This window comes from Brachyistius frenatus, unplaced genomic scaffold, assembly GCF_029030835.1.
Source record: "Brachyistius frenatus isolate BFR_SWC_R1_liver_20210118 unplaced genomic scaffold, ASM2903083v1 Contig_15, whole genome shotgun sequence".
Taxonomy (NCBI): domain Eukaryota; kingdom Metazoa; phylum Chordata; class Actinopteri; family Embiotocidae; genus Brachyistius; species Brachyistius frenatus.
Genome location: NW_027210614.1, coordinates 422,133 through 437,360, shown reverse-complemented (window position 1 = coordinate 437,360; position 15,228 = coordinate 422,133). Strand labels below are relative to the sequence as shown.

Genomic DNA, 15,228 nt, shown 5'->3' with positions numbered 1-15,228 from the left:
TAAACGAAATGCTGCCGGGTTGAGTATCAGCTGTTATCAGCTGTTCTCCTCCCGTCGCAAATGTCGTGTTGAACGAGGCCCAACACCTCACGAAGGCTCAAATTCAATGATGTTCTCGTCAGTTACAGAGAGGCCTGAATTAAATATGTGCCTCTGAATATATAAATATATAATATGAGTCAATAAAATGGTCCAAATGGAGACATTAGCAGTTAGAAAATTCATTGTAAAAGCGGGCAATACATTTTTAAAAGATTAATTAAAGAAACTAACTGGATTACAGCTGTGACTTGGAAGCACACTGATTAATAATACAGAAAAAAATAGATACAAAGATAGAAAAGGGACATAATTCCTATTAAGTTGGGGTTTTTTTCAGCAGAAATGCAACAGATTTTTTTCTCTTGAAGCTCTGTTTTAGTTTTTTTTTGGTATTATTTGAGATATTGAATAAAGATATCTGCCTTGTCAACAACCTCATAAACTTGTGATTTTACAGCTCTATTAGTGTTATTTTTCCCAGTTTTCAGAAGCGACAGAGGTTTATTTTATCTTGGACTGGATTCAGTCGATTAAAATAAATAATTATACAATGTCGTCTTATGTTAAATGTAGCATCCCTCTGAGGCGAAGTCAAATGTTTGTTCGCGGAGTCGTTTTTTTCCTTGTCCTGTATAATCTGTTTAAATATGTAAATCCACGTTATGAATAGATGAACATCTGCAGGCAATTCATTCAGTCAATAATGAGGCGTTTAACAGAGTCTATACTCAAGAAGCATGAAATTTACCCCCAGCTTTAGCCCATGAATTAACTACACAGCAAAATTGTCAGTGTTAATTTATCTCAGTGTGAAGAATCAACACAGTGTTCATTTTAAGGTCTTGGTTAAGTTTTTAGTGTTTTTGAGCACCAGAAAGCCGCATCAGCAACATTAGCACCCACTTCAGTTTGTTGGGTATTAAAGAAAAGCGTCAGTGGTGTTCAATGAGTTGCAGTGGACAACACAGGGCAGATGGTAACATTTCAGTAATGGAAGAAATATTCAGATCCAAAGTTTAATTACTCTGTAAATAACACTGCTTATAAACCCTGCTGCAGTAAAATCACAGATGCTTTAAATCTGAGGGTTGTGAAATGAGACCATTAAAATCATTACTCCTGTGGGAGCCACTCGTTTAATGCTAACAATGTATTGCATTTTGTGGGCTTATCAAGGGTTTCTATGTACAGTCTTAACCTGACCAGTAACCAGTTACTACACACGTAAGATAAGATAAATGTGGAGTAAAAAGTCTTCAGAAATGAAGTCTTAAAATAGCATAAGAAGGTAAACACTGAAGTCCAAAGGCACCTTAAAACTGCATTCAAATACATTACTGGAGCAAATGTACTCAGTTTTTTCCATCACCGGTAACATGGGACTGTCTCTGAGTGTTAATGTGGGATGTGGCAGCTGGATAGCGGATGGTTTTCAAGTCGGAACAGGAAAAAATCTAAACCGTGTAGAAGCTGTTCAAATGCACAACACACGGCTGCACAATCCTCCTCAATGGCCCATTATCTGATTCTCTTCTTCACAAACCACAGTAAATCAATTTTATGCTTCTTGTGCATCTGTGTGTGTGTCTGTATGTTGCCATGCGTGACTGTTTGCGTAAACCCAGGACTCAGGGATTGATATCGGCGACATCTCTGAGAGGAAGGCTCTGAGGAAGAGGCTGCAGTGTAAAACTTTCCGCTGGTACCTGGTCAACATCTACCCCGAGATGAGGATGTACAGCGACACCATCGCATACGGAGTGGTAAGCTGCCGCCTCCCTCTTCATCCCAAATTCAATTCACCATCTACAAAAGCCAAAACAGGGCTAAAGTGTACCTGAGCGAATCATTTTAATCTCTTGTGTTGGGATCCGGATGGCTGCAGTCAGGAACACAAACAGTTCAGTTGCTGCAGCAACTTTGACTCTTCGCTCCCACAAACTTACTGAAGAACACTTTTCTGTTGGATCATTGTACTTAGTTACTGGGATACACTAATGTATAGATTAATTAAAGCTTACTTTAAATAATATAGCACTAGAAGGTTTTGCAGCAGAAATGTATTAGTCAGAGGAGCCAGAAACGTTGACAGCCAACAGGGCATTCTGGCAGTGTTTCTGTTTGCCCATTCCTAGTTGTTCTCAAACAGCTTTATTTCAACAGTCCTCCCACCTCACATCAATATGATGCAGCCTAATATGAAGTGACACACAGACTGCAGTATTATGGAACTGCATTCTGCGTTTCATGGATTCGTTTTTTTTTCTTTTACACACCGACAAATGGCAGATGGATATAGTGAGGAAATAGACGGACCTCATTACATTAATTTATCGGAGTTAGTTGACCTCTTTTTTCTATATTTGTGACATGCATTTCATGGGCAAGTCAGCTATGGAGGTTTGAGGATTCATTACATGCAGCAGATTGTCATCCTTGTTTAGCACACTGGTATGAGGAAAAAACAGAAGAGACCATACAGCTCAACGAAGACACAATGAAATCAGAAATACATTGCTCGTGGTATACATGTCTTTCTTTCTTTCTTGATTACAATTATGAAGAAAGTCTTTGAGGTCCAATTGATTTATTTCTCCCTTCCCCTCCTGATCTAAAAGTGTGAGTGAAGAAGCGATGGATGGAGGCCAACTGTCCATATCTTTTGTATTTGCTAAGCCCTGCACGAGTTAAAGCAGTTTGATCACACCCTCTTGTATTATTCTCCAGCTACATGTTTCACTCAGAAATACATCATGTTACAGAAGCTCACGGTGCTCTAAACACGGTTCCAGTGTGACTGTGTCCCCACAGGTGTTACTTAGTGTTGCACGTTTACTATTTTTTCACCGCACTAGAGATGTTTACAGCTGAGCTATTGACAGGACCATGCATTGCCTGTGGATTTACTGATTATCACATAGACAGACATCTCTGGAGCCAATGGGGAGCTGGAATCATCCCAAGCTGTGCTCCTCTTATCGCATCTTTGCCTAATTCACTCCTCACACAAACCACTATCCCTGAGCGCCCTATAGTGCAGTTTGTATCTTGTAATCAGGCACACCTTTGTCATGACGTGCATGAATAACCCTCTGGGCCTCAAAGACTGAGTCATGTTCGTGAAGCGTGACGCCTCTGATTTACATTTTTATAAAGCAAAAATGACTTCAAGAGGATTCAGAGTATGATTCACATTTTGGATGTTTCAGCCCACTCAGGTTGAGCTTCTTCTGTATTTTCTGTAATTATTTTTTTTTATCTTTATATTCTGTTCATGTGAAGGTGCCAGGCTGATGTGGGTATTAGGTGATTACTGTGTAAACAGCTTTTCCTCTTTTGGTTTGTAACACTTGTCCAAAGTCACACAAATTCGTGAGCACATTTTCATTAAAAAAAAAAAAAAAAAAAACAAGCACAGCAGTGAGCAGAATTTAATGTTTGGATAATAATTTTGTCCCGCTGCAGAAGAAATAATGCACTGCAGAGTTGAAGAGAGCAGGTGGTTTGCAGCTTCCTCAGTCAGCCTCTGTTGTGGCACTAGATTTTGTCTGCAGACTGGATGCCACACATGATCAGGAACAGTCCATCAAAATTAAAAGACGTGCCCTGACTCTCCTGCACCACATGCTTTGTTCATTTCAGCTGAAATTTTCAGCCATCCTGCCTTCATCAGGGTGTTGACGTAGATTATTTCCAGTTTCCTTACAGAATATGTTCTCCATTGACCTGGCATCTGATTTATAAATTACTCTCAAATTATGCTAAGTATTCAAAACGATGGTTTCATAATTTTTTTTAAACCGTTTAGGAAATACAATATTTACTCTAACGACATAAAAAAAAACTGACTGTACATACAAAACATAATATTTCAACCATCTTCAATGTTCGGTTTTCCTCAGCAGATGGTTATGAATTGTAGAAATGCAACAGTGTCCTTCACAGATTTTTGACCTCCCGTCAAAAGAATTACTGGGTTACCTGCAGAAAAGAAGAGCGACATGTAGTTTACTTACTCAAAAATGTAAATTTTGTTTCCAGTGACTTAAACTTAAGTTGCTCAGTTTCTTCTTAAAAACTCCTTCTCTGAGATCAAATAAAATCCAGCAGAAACAGACTTCTTCACTTTGTTTCCTTTCTCTTTTCTTGATGTCTTCATCAACACATTTGGTCAATAACACATGTTGTTCTGGAAAATTGTTGTTTGTTTTAGTTGTAATGAACTTGAATTGAAGCTCCTACTGGTCTGCACCTCACAATGTGAGCCTTCTCTAAATTAGAAATAATTATTGATGGCAGCATATATTGTGACCGACTTGATCTTCTTCACACTGTTACGTGTCTGTGACTAATATCTGGGTTTACATATTTGCACATGTAAATGCTGTCATACCACTGACTAAAGATCACATCTGCTGTTTCTTTGTGTTCATCTGTGTGTTTCTTTCTTTGTCTCTCAGCTGAAAAACTCCCTGAAGAACGATCTGTGTCTGGACCAGGGGCCGGACAACGACAACGTCCCCATCCTGTATCTCTGTCACGGGATGACACCACAGGTTAGAGCACTCCCGGGCCCCCTTCTCTGTCTCTGCACCACTGCAGCATTGAGTCTATCGCCACATTTAATATATCACCTCTCTATTTTATTACCATCTTGGGTTTTTCTTCCTCAATAAAACTTCCACCAGCCTGCGGAGAAATAACTCACCATTGCTCAACCTTTCAGTAGCTTTGCCTCATAGAACGGGATCATGTTTTCTGTTTTGTCTTCCACAACAACAGTCCTTGTTTTTGAATCCGTATCAAACTCGTCTCTGATTTCATACTTCTCCATTTAGGGATGACACGTCCTCACTGAATCCGTATAAAATGCTACATTATTAAGGAAACACAGTGTAAAATTATTTTTGGGTAAAGTTATATTGTACCTGATCCTTTGTCTCCAGCTTTTTTTTTTTTAATTTAAAGGTCAAAAGGTTTATTTTCTTGTAAAAGAGCAAAACAGTTTTAATTTTAAACATGCAGCCTGATAGACCTCAATGACTTGCTTGCAATGTGTTTTTCATCCGTTTTCATTCATCAGTGTCTTTAAATCTCTAGACCACTTGTTCAGGATGTTTCTCAGCCTAAATAACGGGTAGCTTAAGTGTCATCAAGTGTTAGCACAGCTTGATTATCATTTACTTTCTCTAGCCTCTTCCAGCTCATATCGATCCCTCCATCCCATTACGACGGAGCAGATTGTTTTCAGAGATTGTTTAACCTTGCTGTGACAGTTGTAAACTTGTCTCATAGAGTGTGGCTTGATCTCACATTACCCCTCTCAATTCAAATTATTCTGCTGTATGTGATTCACACTCATTGAGACGGCATTGATATTTACACCGACCAAAGACCTTTTTGAGACCTAGATAACTTTAAAACTTGCTAATTATAATTCTGTTATGTGCTATGAATCCAGCCATAACAAAAAAAGGATTGGAGTGGCACCAGCATTTCTAATGAGATTAGGGATCTCCTCTGCGAGACAAACCTTGTCTGCTCTATTTTTATGTTTCAGTTACATCATCGAGAGGAATTAGTCTCTGGATTGCCATTATAGTGAAACAGACACATATGCTGCTGCAAATGTTTGCTGTAGTCAGTCAAAATGTGTCATTTGTAAGCGTCAGCTACTTTTCATTGATGTTGCTTTGGGAGAGATAGACTTTGTACCCGAGGTGCTGCACTAAACGCACTACATCAACGTGCTAAAAGGAAACTACAAAGGCACACATGAAAGGAGGAGTATTACAAAGCTTACAGTCCAACACGTGACTGACTTTACAAGAGCAGGTTGTCAGCAAACATACAGTACAAAGCTTCAGCTCTAGCTATACTAAAACATACCGACTTAAGCACAGCTACAGTAGAAAACACCGCCACATGCGGCCTGGCAGGCTGCTGCGCTCCAAAAATGAGCAGCACAAACAGAAAATCTGATTGCTTAATATCTCGTGTGAAGGAGGCAGTTGGGGCTGACAAATGAGAAGAGTAAAAGTAACACAAGCAGCAGAATAGGCAAATAACAGACAATGGTGGAGACAACCTTTCGTTCATTTCTACAAACAGACCTCTTGTGTAATTGTCTGCTCCCAATCACTTATACTCTAATATAAATCACACTTTCCAGTTTTCTTTTTGCAGTTTTTTATCATTTCAATACCACAAACTATTGAATGTGTTCTCCTGAGTTCTCGTTCACTTCTATGCTTTAAGCTGCCACTAGTGAGGAAGTACTCGGGTCCTTTACTAAAGATACCAGAAAAAATGTAAAAATGCTAGATTTTAAACTCTGTTTAAGTAAAACCAAATATAATCAGCAAAAGATATGTCAAAGTAAAAATGCTAGTTCTACAAAAAAAAGGGGTCCTGTGACATTTTTAGATGGCGACACTGAAGCCTTGATGTGTAAAAAAGAAGAAGAAAAAGTTTTATGCTTGTCAGTAGACAGTACACAGACTTCTTGTTTTTGAGTGCACTAGATCAAGCTAAAGCCAGCTTTGTGCCAGTGAACACATTGACATGCTTCTTCTGCTGTATTCCTGCGAATGATTTACAGCATTTTGTCAGCTTAATATGAGCAAACATTTGCCCTTGAAAAAAGCGGTTAGGAAGCTTTCCATCAGCGAGAGCACAATTATTCAGGTTTTGTCTCCGTTCCTGAATTAATAATGAGCTTCATTTGTTTGCCTTGCCTGATCCTTCCTTGTTCTCTATTCAGTCAGGCAAATGGTATGAATATGTATATTATGTGTATGTAAATCAACCTCAGAGATGTCCCTTTTATTTACAAAGACAACCCAAGAGTAAGTCTCATTTGCTGCATATTTTAGTCTCTGTATGGTCATATACAGCTCCATCAAGACCATTATCTAACTGTCAACCGCAGCAGTCTGAATGTGCAGGAGGGTGTCAAGTTATCTGTTCACAGCAGCATGTGGTGTTTCTTTCAGAATGTGTATTACACCAGTACTCAGCAGCTCCACATCGGGCTCCTCAGTCCCACCATTGACGACGACGACAACAAGTGCCTGGTGGATATGAATAGCAGACCACGCCTCATTGAGTGCAGCTATGCTGCAGCCAAACACATGAAGCTCCACTGGCTCTTCTCTCAGGTGACCACCCGTGATACACAACCCACATTTAGTATAATTAGGAAACAATAGTTAGCATTTAGTTTTCTGTTCTCAAAAAGCCTCCATTTGGGAAATTTGTTGAAAGTGACAGGAGAACCATCTGTGCAGGTAGCTTATCATGCAAGTAGTTTGATGTACCTTTTGGCCAGAATTCCCTTCAATTCTGTGACTTATTTGGGCACGAAGTTCACTGAAATTTAATGATTGTCTTTCTTCATTAGTGGGTCTGTGGTTACAAACTGTATTTCAGCAGAACAAGCAGCAACATGCCCCTTGACAGCAAGTGAATTAGATTTACTGCACGCTTTGATTTGGGCTCAAAAGACCTCACATTGTTGTCTGGTATGCTGTCAGTTCAGTGGTAATCACAGATTGTTTTTGCTCTTTAGTCAAATATGTATAAAATCCCCAACGTGCTTTTATAAAAGGCTTGTTAGTTAAGAACAATATTCCTTTGACCATGTCAACACTACACCTGTGTTTTATGTTTTTACGAAGGGGTAGGCACAAAGTATGAAAAGGTTTTTCATACTCCTACTCATATGTCACATATCCTCACAGTGATCCCAAAGCGTTTATTTTAGATAACTTTGTATAACTCAGTAAATGGGATGATGAGGATGTATTATCAAGGCTGGAGCATATCATGTCTCTGAAAGATGGTATCAATTATTGACACAATTTTGACTGCACTTGTGCAAAGTGTCAAGCTCAAACTAAAATAGATCACCCTGATGCAGCCATGGCAACTTTGGGATATGGAGCAGTCTTTGAATAAGTTTATTTGATCTAAATTCAAATATTGAAGTGTTCTGCACAAAACCAGGTTAACCAAAGATATTTTTTATGAAATGTGGAAAATATCTTCACCTCCTTTTAAAAGCTTTTCATTAGCCACAGTGATTTTTGTAAACATTGATTTGTAAAATAATGAAACCTTGAAAGTAAAGATTCGGTAAATGCTGGTAGGTCAGATGATCAGTGGTTGGGATTGTATAGTTCGATTTGTGGATAAGTGCAGCTTTTTTTATTTTTCTCGAACAAGTATCTATTGTTCTGCATGTAGCTTTGTAAATTTCGTGTAAAACGATAGCAACCTAAATCAAATGAAAACCTTCCAATGTGCTCATAAATATATTAATTTGCAAAATCCTGGAGACTTTTTTAAGAAGCAGCACCAAGATTTTAATGAATGTCGATAAATTGGCTGAATAAAACCCAGAGCAGCTACTTTTACAAATTAATGTAGGAGGGACTCTGGATTTTACTTTGGCCTTATTCCAAACCTGTTAATCACCACCCACGTCTTCAATTGGTTCAGAGATTCATAGAGATCTTGTCATGTGTTTACCAAGAGCTGTTCGAGAAACAATCAGCCAATCACAGCTTTGTAGGCAGGATTAAGAATATAAGGATGTCATTTGTACGAGAAAAGCTCTACACATATTTGCTTACAATCTGGAAAATGTGCAGCCTATTTGCAGGGCACACATGGATGCACAGAAATATGACACTGGATCACTTTTAGACTGAAAGAAACAGAAAATGGGATAAAACTCAAGGCAAGTTCTCAAGTTAATGTGAGAAGCATATATTTTCCAAGATTTCTAAGTGGATTTATGGACATTTATTTGCAACGGAGATATTGATGTCCTCAAAGTATGAGTAACGGAATATAAAAAATAGGAAGAGACTTTTAAAGCCCCTTAACATCCTTCCTGTTCTATCTCAGCCTCAGCTGTCACTCTAACTGCTAACGACGTTGGTAAGTGAGCCAAATCAGCAGGACAACTACAATGACTAACAACCTGCTGTGGAGAAGACCTGCATGTCCCTCTGGTCCCCTTCACCTCACGTAGTAGCTGTGACTCATGTCTCTCCCTCCTTCATCTCTCCTTCATCTCTCTGGTGTCCCTCTGGGGAGGTCCACCTCACAGTTGGAAAGTGTCTGCTCTAAATGAAACAACCAATGGTGCAGTCTTTGGTACGCTAACCTGTTAGTAATGAAGGTGTCTGCATTTGGCATATATTGTACCATAAGACATATTTTACCTGCTGGTTTAATAGTTCAGCATGGAGTACATATGTTGGAGTGAGTCACTTAATTACAGAACAGGTCAGGCTAAAAACAATGCAATTTTACCTCATCTTAAAGGTTTGCAGTAATAAATAGATCTCCGAGTAGTTATGCAGGCGTCTGTACACAAAACTCAGAACCTAAACAGCACTGACCAGGGTTAACTCTGTGTGCCATCTCTGAGAAGGGCTGAAACAGGTGAAGTAACACACAGTTGCTGTGTTTACATGGTGTACTTGCATACTAACACATGAGTGCGATCACGCTGTCAAGTACAGAAACAAGCAGTGCACTATAAGTACTGGGATGATGCAATCAAAACAGTGCAAACATTGAGTGTGAAACAATCAACACTTTCCCCACTCAATGGTTGCCATCCTGGCTACATAGTGGAAACAGAGGGACCTCCGACGTAAAGAATTTTCAAACTGTAGTGTCTGACGAAGCTGCAGCTTTTGCTGAACACTCCAGAAAAGTGTTTATTTTTCATTAAGTACCACCATAATGCTGCTGGAGAGAAGCCACCGTTGTGTTTATTGAGTGTGTTAAATAGAGAACATAAAAACATGTTCATTTCTGGGTAAAATAATTAAAGCTGGCCGATATGTTGGCAGATGATGCATTTCAAATGTCACAGTTATTTCTGGTAAGTTCAGAACAGCAGTGTGGAATTTGAGACATTATAATATAATCTGTTTATCTGCAGTCCACTCTTTCAGAATGATTTACTGTAGCAGCAAACAGGATCTAGTGCAGGTCAGGGTCTATACAGCTGACAGCCTTTGGTTTAATGCCTTGACTGTGCCACACACTGCACCATGGGCTGGCTCAGGCAGTCCCTACATAATAGTCCATAAATGCCCACTCCCAGCCATTACTACCAATCTGTTATCTATAAAAATGTCTCTTGAACCTCATAGACAGGCCACAGTCTTGTGGAAATATAGAAAGAATAATTTAGTGCTGAGTCTGTACAACCTGTCCAATCCTTGGGTCTTTTTCCTCCCACATCCCTCTGCATTCCTCTCATAGCGCTGAAAAGAGATCTCTTCTCACAGCTCTATCTGCGCTGTATTGACTGTTGAAGGCCTCCTCTTCAGTCACTTGCCCTTTGTCAGTCCTGACACTGTAATGAGAAAATCCTGTCTCATTTCATGAGGACATGGTGCAATAATTTTATGAGGGTGATTCATTTTGTTCAGACGCTGGCAACAGCTGTCATATTAAAGTTAATAAATTGTTGGAGCTTATTTTGTTTTCCACTTACTGATTAGCTCTTATATTTCTCATCTTCCCATAAACCAAAAGCTTCCTGTCTATTAAATAATTGATTTTAAACAATATTGTAATGGCTGTGAAACTTAATGTGTCCTTCATGTCTTTGTTTTGATTTCTCTTCGACCTCCTTTGTTTCCAATCTGTGTTGTTCATGTCTATTTTTCCTATTTTGGTTGAGTTTCTTCATTCGGTGTATTCTCTCAACATCTTGGCATTCCTAGGAACAAAGCTAATGACGGTGCTGGCAATTGTGTTGTTGTTTTTTGCCTTCAAACCATGTTGATGCTATCTGGTGGGCCCACTGAGGATGATAGTGACTCAGCCAAAACGGCGAGCTTAGGGCGCTTCAGCAGCTCACATCCGTATCCATTCACAGCAGTGTGGGTTTAAAGGAGGCAAGTTATATTGTGCACACAAATTGTTCTTCTGGAGCCCAGCGTTTTAACCAGCCTGCTTTTATCTTTTCAGGGAGGATCCATTCAGAACAGGAAATCAAAGAGATGCCTAGAGCTCGTAGTGAACAGTGACAATGAGTTTGGCTACCAACTGGCTCTGCAGAAGTGCACTGGACAGAAATGGTTCATCACAAATGTGCTGTTTAGCAGCTCCCTATGATCGACTTCTGAAAGACACTGGATGGACTCGTTTCCTTTGTTAGAATAAGGATAAGCAGCAGGAGAGCAGTGCATGTTTGAACTAGTTGATTTGGAGCACCATGATGTCCTCTGATGAGCGGTCGACAAATGTTAAACATTTTATTTTGCCTACAGGATCAGCCATAGTTGGCGGGTATTTTGCAGATTTGACTAGGTAGTATATTTAGTATATTTTGTGGTAAATACAGTACAGTCTGATTTTTGTTAACTTAAAAGATATAATGGGTCCAATATGTTTTTCTACTTTGTTCATATTTGCTACTGTGTAGCAGCTTTCTGAATCTGTCCCTGCTGTAATTATTTTATTTTAGTGTCTCAGGTTTTATAAATCAGCTGTAAAGTTGTGGGAAATGTTCTAATACATCTTAAAATGATATTTTCTAAATGTAAATATTTTGAATATTTGTAATATATAACAGTAAAAGAACTGATGTAAACTACTGAGTCCAAGTGCCTTTTTTTAAAGGTGTTACCAAATGCACAATCAAATACAAAATACACTGTATCATTGAAATTAAATGGATTGGAATCTGCCATTGATCCCAAATTGTTTTTTTTATTGTCAGAAATCTTTGTGTGCCGACATCACATATACAGCATCAGGATGCCCTGCAAATTTAGAGAACACAAATACAGAAATGCTGCAAGTTGCAGAGAACAAAACGGAACTGATTTACGAGGCAAAACAAGTTTCCAGGGGGCAAGAAAACCCGACCAACACATCCACAGTTGCTGCTGTGGTTTGTGGCTCATGGAGTTACTTATTGCATCGCTCGATGCCGGCTATGTTGTTTTGTATAAATCTATACATCAGACATGTTCTCAATTCAATAATATGTGGCTCATGCAATGTGACTGTTAAAACTTCATTATTGTTACATTTCTTTACTGCCAAGTCTCCAGCAGAGGAGTAAAAGAAAGTAAGGAGAACTAAAGAACGAAATTCAACACGGAGGAGCTGAGAAAAGCTCGTCATTTCATTATTCTGCACGTGCAGGAAAATTACTAAAGATATCCTCATTATTTCCTTTTAGGTTTTTTTTTGTGTTACAGCATGTGTTTTTTGTTTTTTTTATTATTGTCTTTGGGTTGAACTTGAAGAGCCAACATAGATTTGGCCTAAGATTTGACATTTTATTGAACAATGTGCACCCAATCAGACTAATAAACATGCACAGCAGTTTTTAGAACGTGCACAGCCATGGATGTGATGTTGTCGGTTTGTAATGACATGCCGGGGCAGAAGCTGAGCTGCCCTGACGGCTGTGTGTAACTGGGGAGGAGACGAGTGGCACAGCCTGTTTTCAACATGCCTGTCCTCGTTACCATCCACATTCAAGCAGAGCTCGGCAAACGATGGCATTAAATATACATGGAAACCCACTTTCATCAAAAGGACCTCCCTACTAACACATTTTAACATCTTAATCTTAATATATGCAATAAGAGCACCGCTGCATGCTCAAAATTTTAATTGAAAGAACACCAAAACAGTACTCCCTTGCACATTAACATCCTCTCTTGGTTGACTTCTCATCCTCATTGCCTGCTGGTGCATTTTACAAACATTACTTTCAGCTTTAAACTGTAGACAGGGAATCTGTGTATGCACATTTGCTTAATACTCTTGTTATCATTCATACATTTTTCGCCCTTGTTGATTTAGCACATCATCTTTCACCACAAAATAACCTCACAAATGTTTTTGTTTTTTTTAGGTTGGTACAAAGTACACTACAGAGAATTGAATTCCTGTAAATCTGGGGAAAAAGATAAATCCAACCGTATCCCACAGTGATGGAGCCGTGGAGCTGTCTCTGTCTGAGCATGAGGCATGCAATATCTCAGAAAAGTGCTGGCCTGATTTCAATGAAGCCAGGGTGATAATATGTCTGTCTTCCTTTAGAAATTCAGCATTTGCTAAATTACAGTCATTTGCTTTGCCATGGTAATTAAAGATTTTTAACATGTTCATCTTTTGCCTTTCTGGAGCAACTGTCATGAAAATGTTATTACTTACATGAGAACGTATTTTTTAATGGAAAACGTCTCTTTAATTTAAACTAAAAAGGTAATTGTGTTCTGATTTTGTTTTGTATAGAGCATAGATGTGTTATAACTGCTCAAACAAAAAAGACACTTCATATTATTTATGGGGAACCATGTTCACTGCTGGGTAAAAGGAAATGCCTCAGGCTGAAAATGTGTCCAGGAACAAATATCAGTCCTTGATTCCCAACAGTTGCAGACTTCTTTCAGTGAGACTTACAATCTTAGCGTGAACAGGGTTTTTGAAACATTTGTCTACGATGTACAATAGTAGGTGATGATGTAGATTACTGCATGCAAACCACAGTGTAATTATCAAGGCCATTTAGGGAATCAGTAAAATATCCTATACTAGGACAAATGTGTAAGCACAAAGATAAAAAAAAATAATAATAATAATAAATTAAAAAAAAGAGATTAAGGATTAAGAGCAAATTTGTGTTTAAAAGGGAAATTTGTCTAAATTGCTACACACTCAAAAATTATTAAATTTTAACATTAACACTTAGTAAACAAACACAGAATATGTCAAACAAAGCTACTATATAACTATAAAATATAGAATTACCCTCTTGTAATTGTTTGTCTTCACCAACCAGTTAAGTTGCAGCTCAAATGCATATCTGTCCATACTCATAAAGTGAAGACTTTGAAGGAATCCTCATATGTGTTCACATGTTGGGCCAATAAAGCTGACTGACAGAAGACGATGCTTCAAATATTGAGTTTGCTACAAATTCTAAAACGTGGATGCTTCACAAACATCTTCAATCCTGACAGCACAGAAGATCTTTACAATCAACATGTGACATTATAATGTCGCAGTGAACTTTTTGGGTATAAAATGCCATCACTTCATCATTTTATCCTATTAGAAATTTGTGTGAAGTTTTGTCATAATTAGAGAGTGAATTCTTGAGTTAAAATCACAAACGTGTTCTGTGAGGTCACAGTGACCTTTGACTTCTGGCCATCAAAATCTAATCAGTCCATTCTGGAGTCTAAATGAACATTTGTGCCAAATTTGAAGAACAAAAATCCCTCGAGGTGTTTCTGAGATATTCTGTGGACAAGAATGGGATGGACAGGCAACCTAAAACATAACGAGTCAGACTAAGACTGTTGCTGATAGGCATAAAAATCTCATTTTGGGATCCAGTTTAAGATCCATCTGATAATCAAAACTGCTGCCACCTTCAGCACGGCACCTTGTAATGACTTAAAAGATATACTGTACAGGCTTCATCTTTGATCTTCTGTGTGTACCCTATATTATTTTGATATGTACTGATTTAAATAAATTTAGATCCCTCCTGCCATTTGCAGACCCAACCTCAAGTCCTGTTTATGAGGTTTTTTTATGTAATAGTTTGATATTTTGGGAAATATGCTTTTATTGACTTTCATCTTTCTCAGAGACAGATGGGAAGTTTGATGTCACTTTCTTATCTGTATGGAGCCAGCAGTCAGTTATCTTCACCCAGCATGAAGACTGGAAGCAGGCAGAAACAGGGAAAAGGTTTGGCTCTTTTTAAAAGTAACAAATCCATTCACTAACATTTCTAAAGCTAAACACTTAACTCATTATTTCTCTGACAAAAACTGAGTTTAAAAACCAGTTTGTGTGTTTATATGTCATCCTATTTGTGGGCCAAGACTCCAGGAAGTTTCTGGTGATGGATGGAAAACTGTAAAAATCACGGTCAAAATTGATAAAAATTAATGTCACTATTACCTCAATGCAATACTGGGTTAACCATACTAATGGTAAATGATGCCATGCTTAGAAAACCATGTAAGACATAAAGTTGTTTTGACCGAGATCCATGTTTTAAACATTATTGTTGGTTTATTTACCCAATGGTTTTGTTGCAAACTGCTATAATGTAAGCTTAACTGTGATTATTTGTTACTGATTGATAATATATAAATCCTGGGCAGTTTT

The 15,228-nt window shown here is 38.4% G+C and overlaps 1 protein-coding gene across 1 annotated transcript in view; it reads left to right on the top strand.

Annotated features, from left to right (window-relative positions):
- galnt18b (UDP-N-acetyl-alpha-D-galactosamine:polypeptide N-acetylgalactosaminyltransferase 18b) overlaps nt 1-11,671 on the top strand; it is a 77,816-nt gene extending 66,145 nt beyond the window's left edge. Inside the window, exons 8-11 of the mRNA XM_069693439.1 lie at nt 1,668-1,805; nt 4,503-4,598; nt 7,038-7,202; nt 11,047-11,671. Coding sequence (XP_069549540.1) covers nt 1,668-1,805; nt 4,503-4,598; nt 7,038-7,202; nt 11,047-11,193 — 546 coding nt within the window. The 3' untranslated portion in view covers nt 11,194-11,671. The remainder of the gene's footprint in view (nt 1-1,667; nt 1,806-4,502; nt 4,599-7,037; nt 7,203-11,046) is intronic.
- The last annotated feature ends 3,557 nt before the right edge of the window (nt 11,672-15,228 follow it).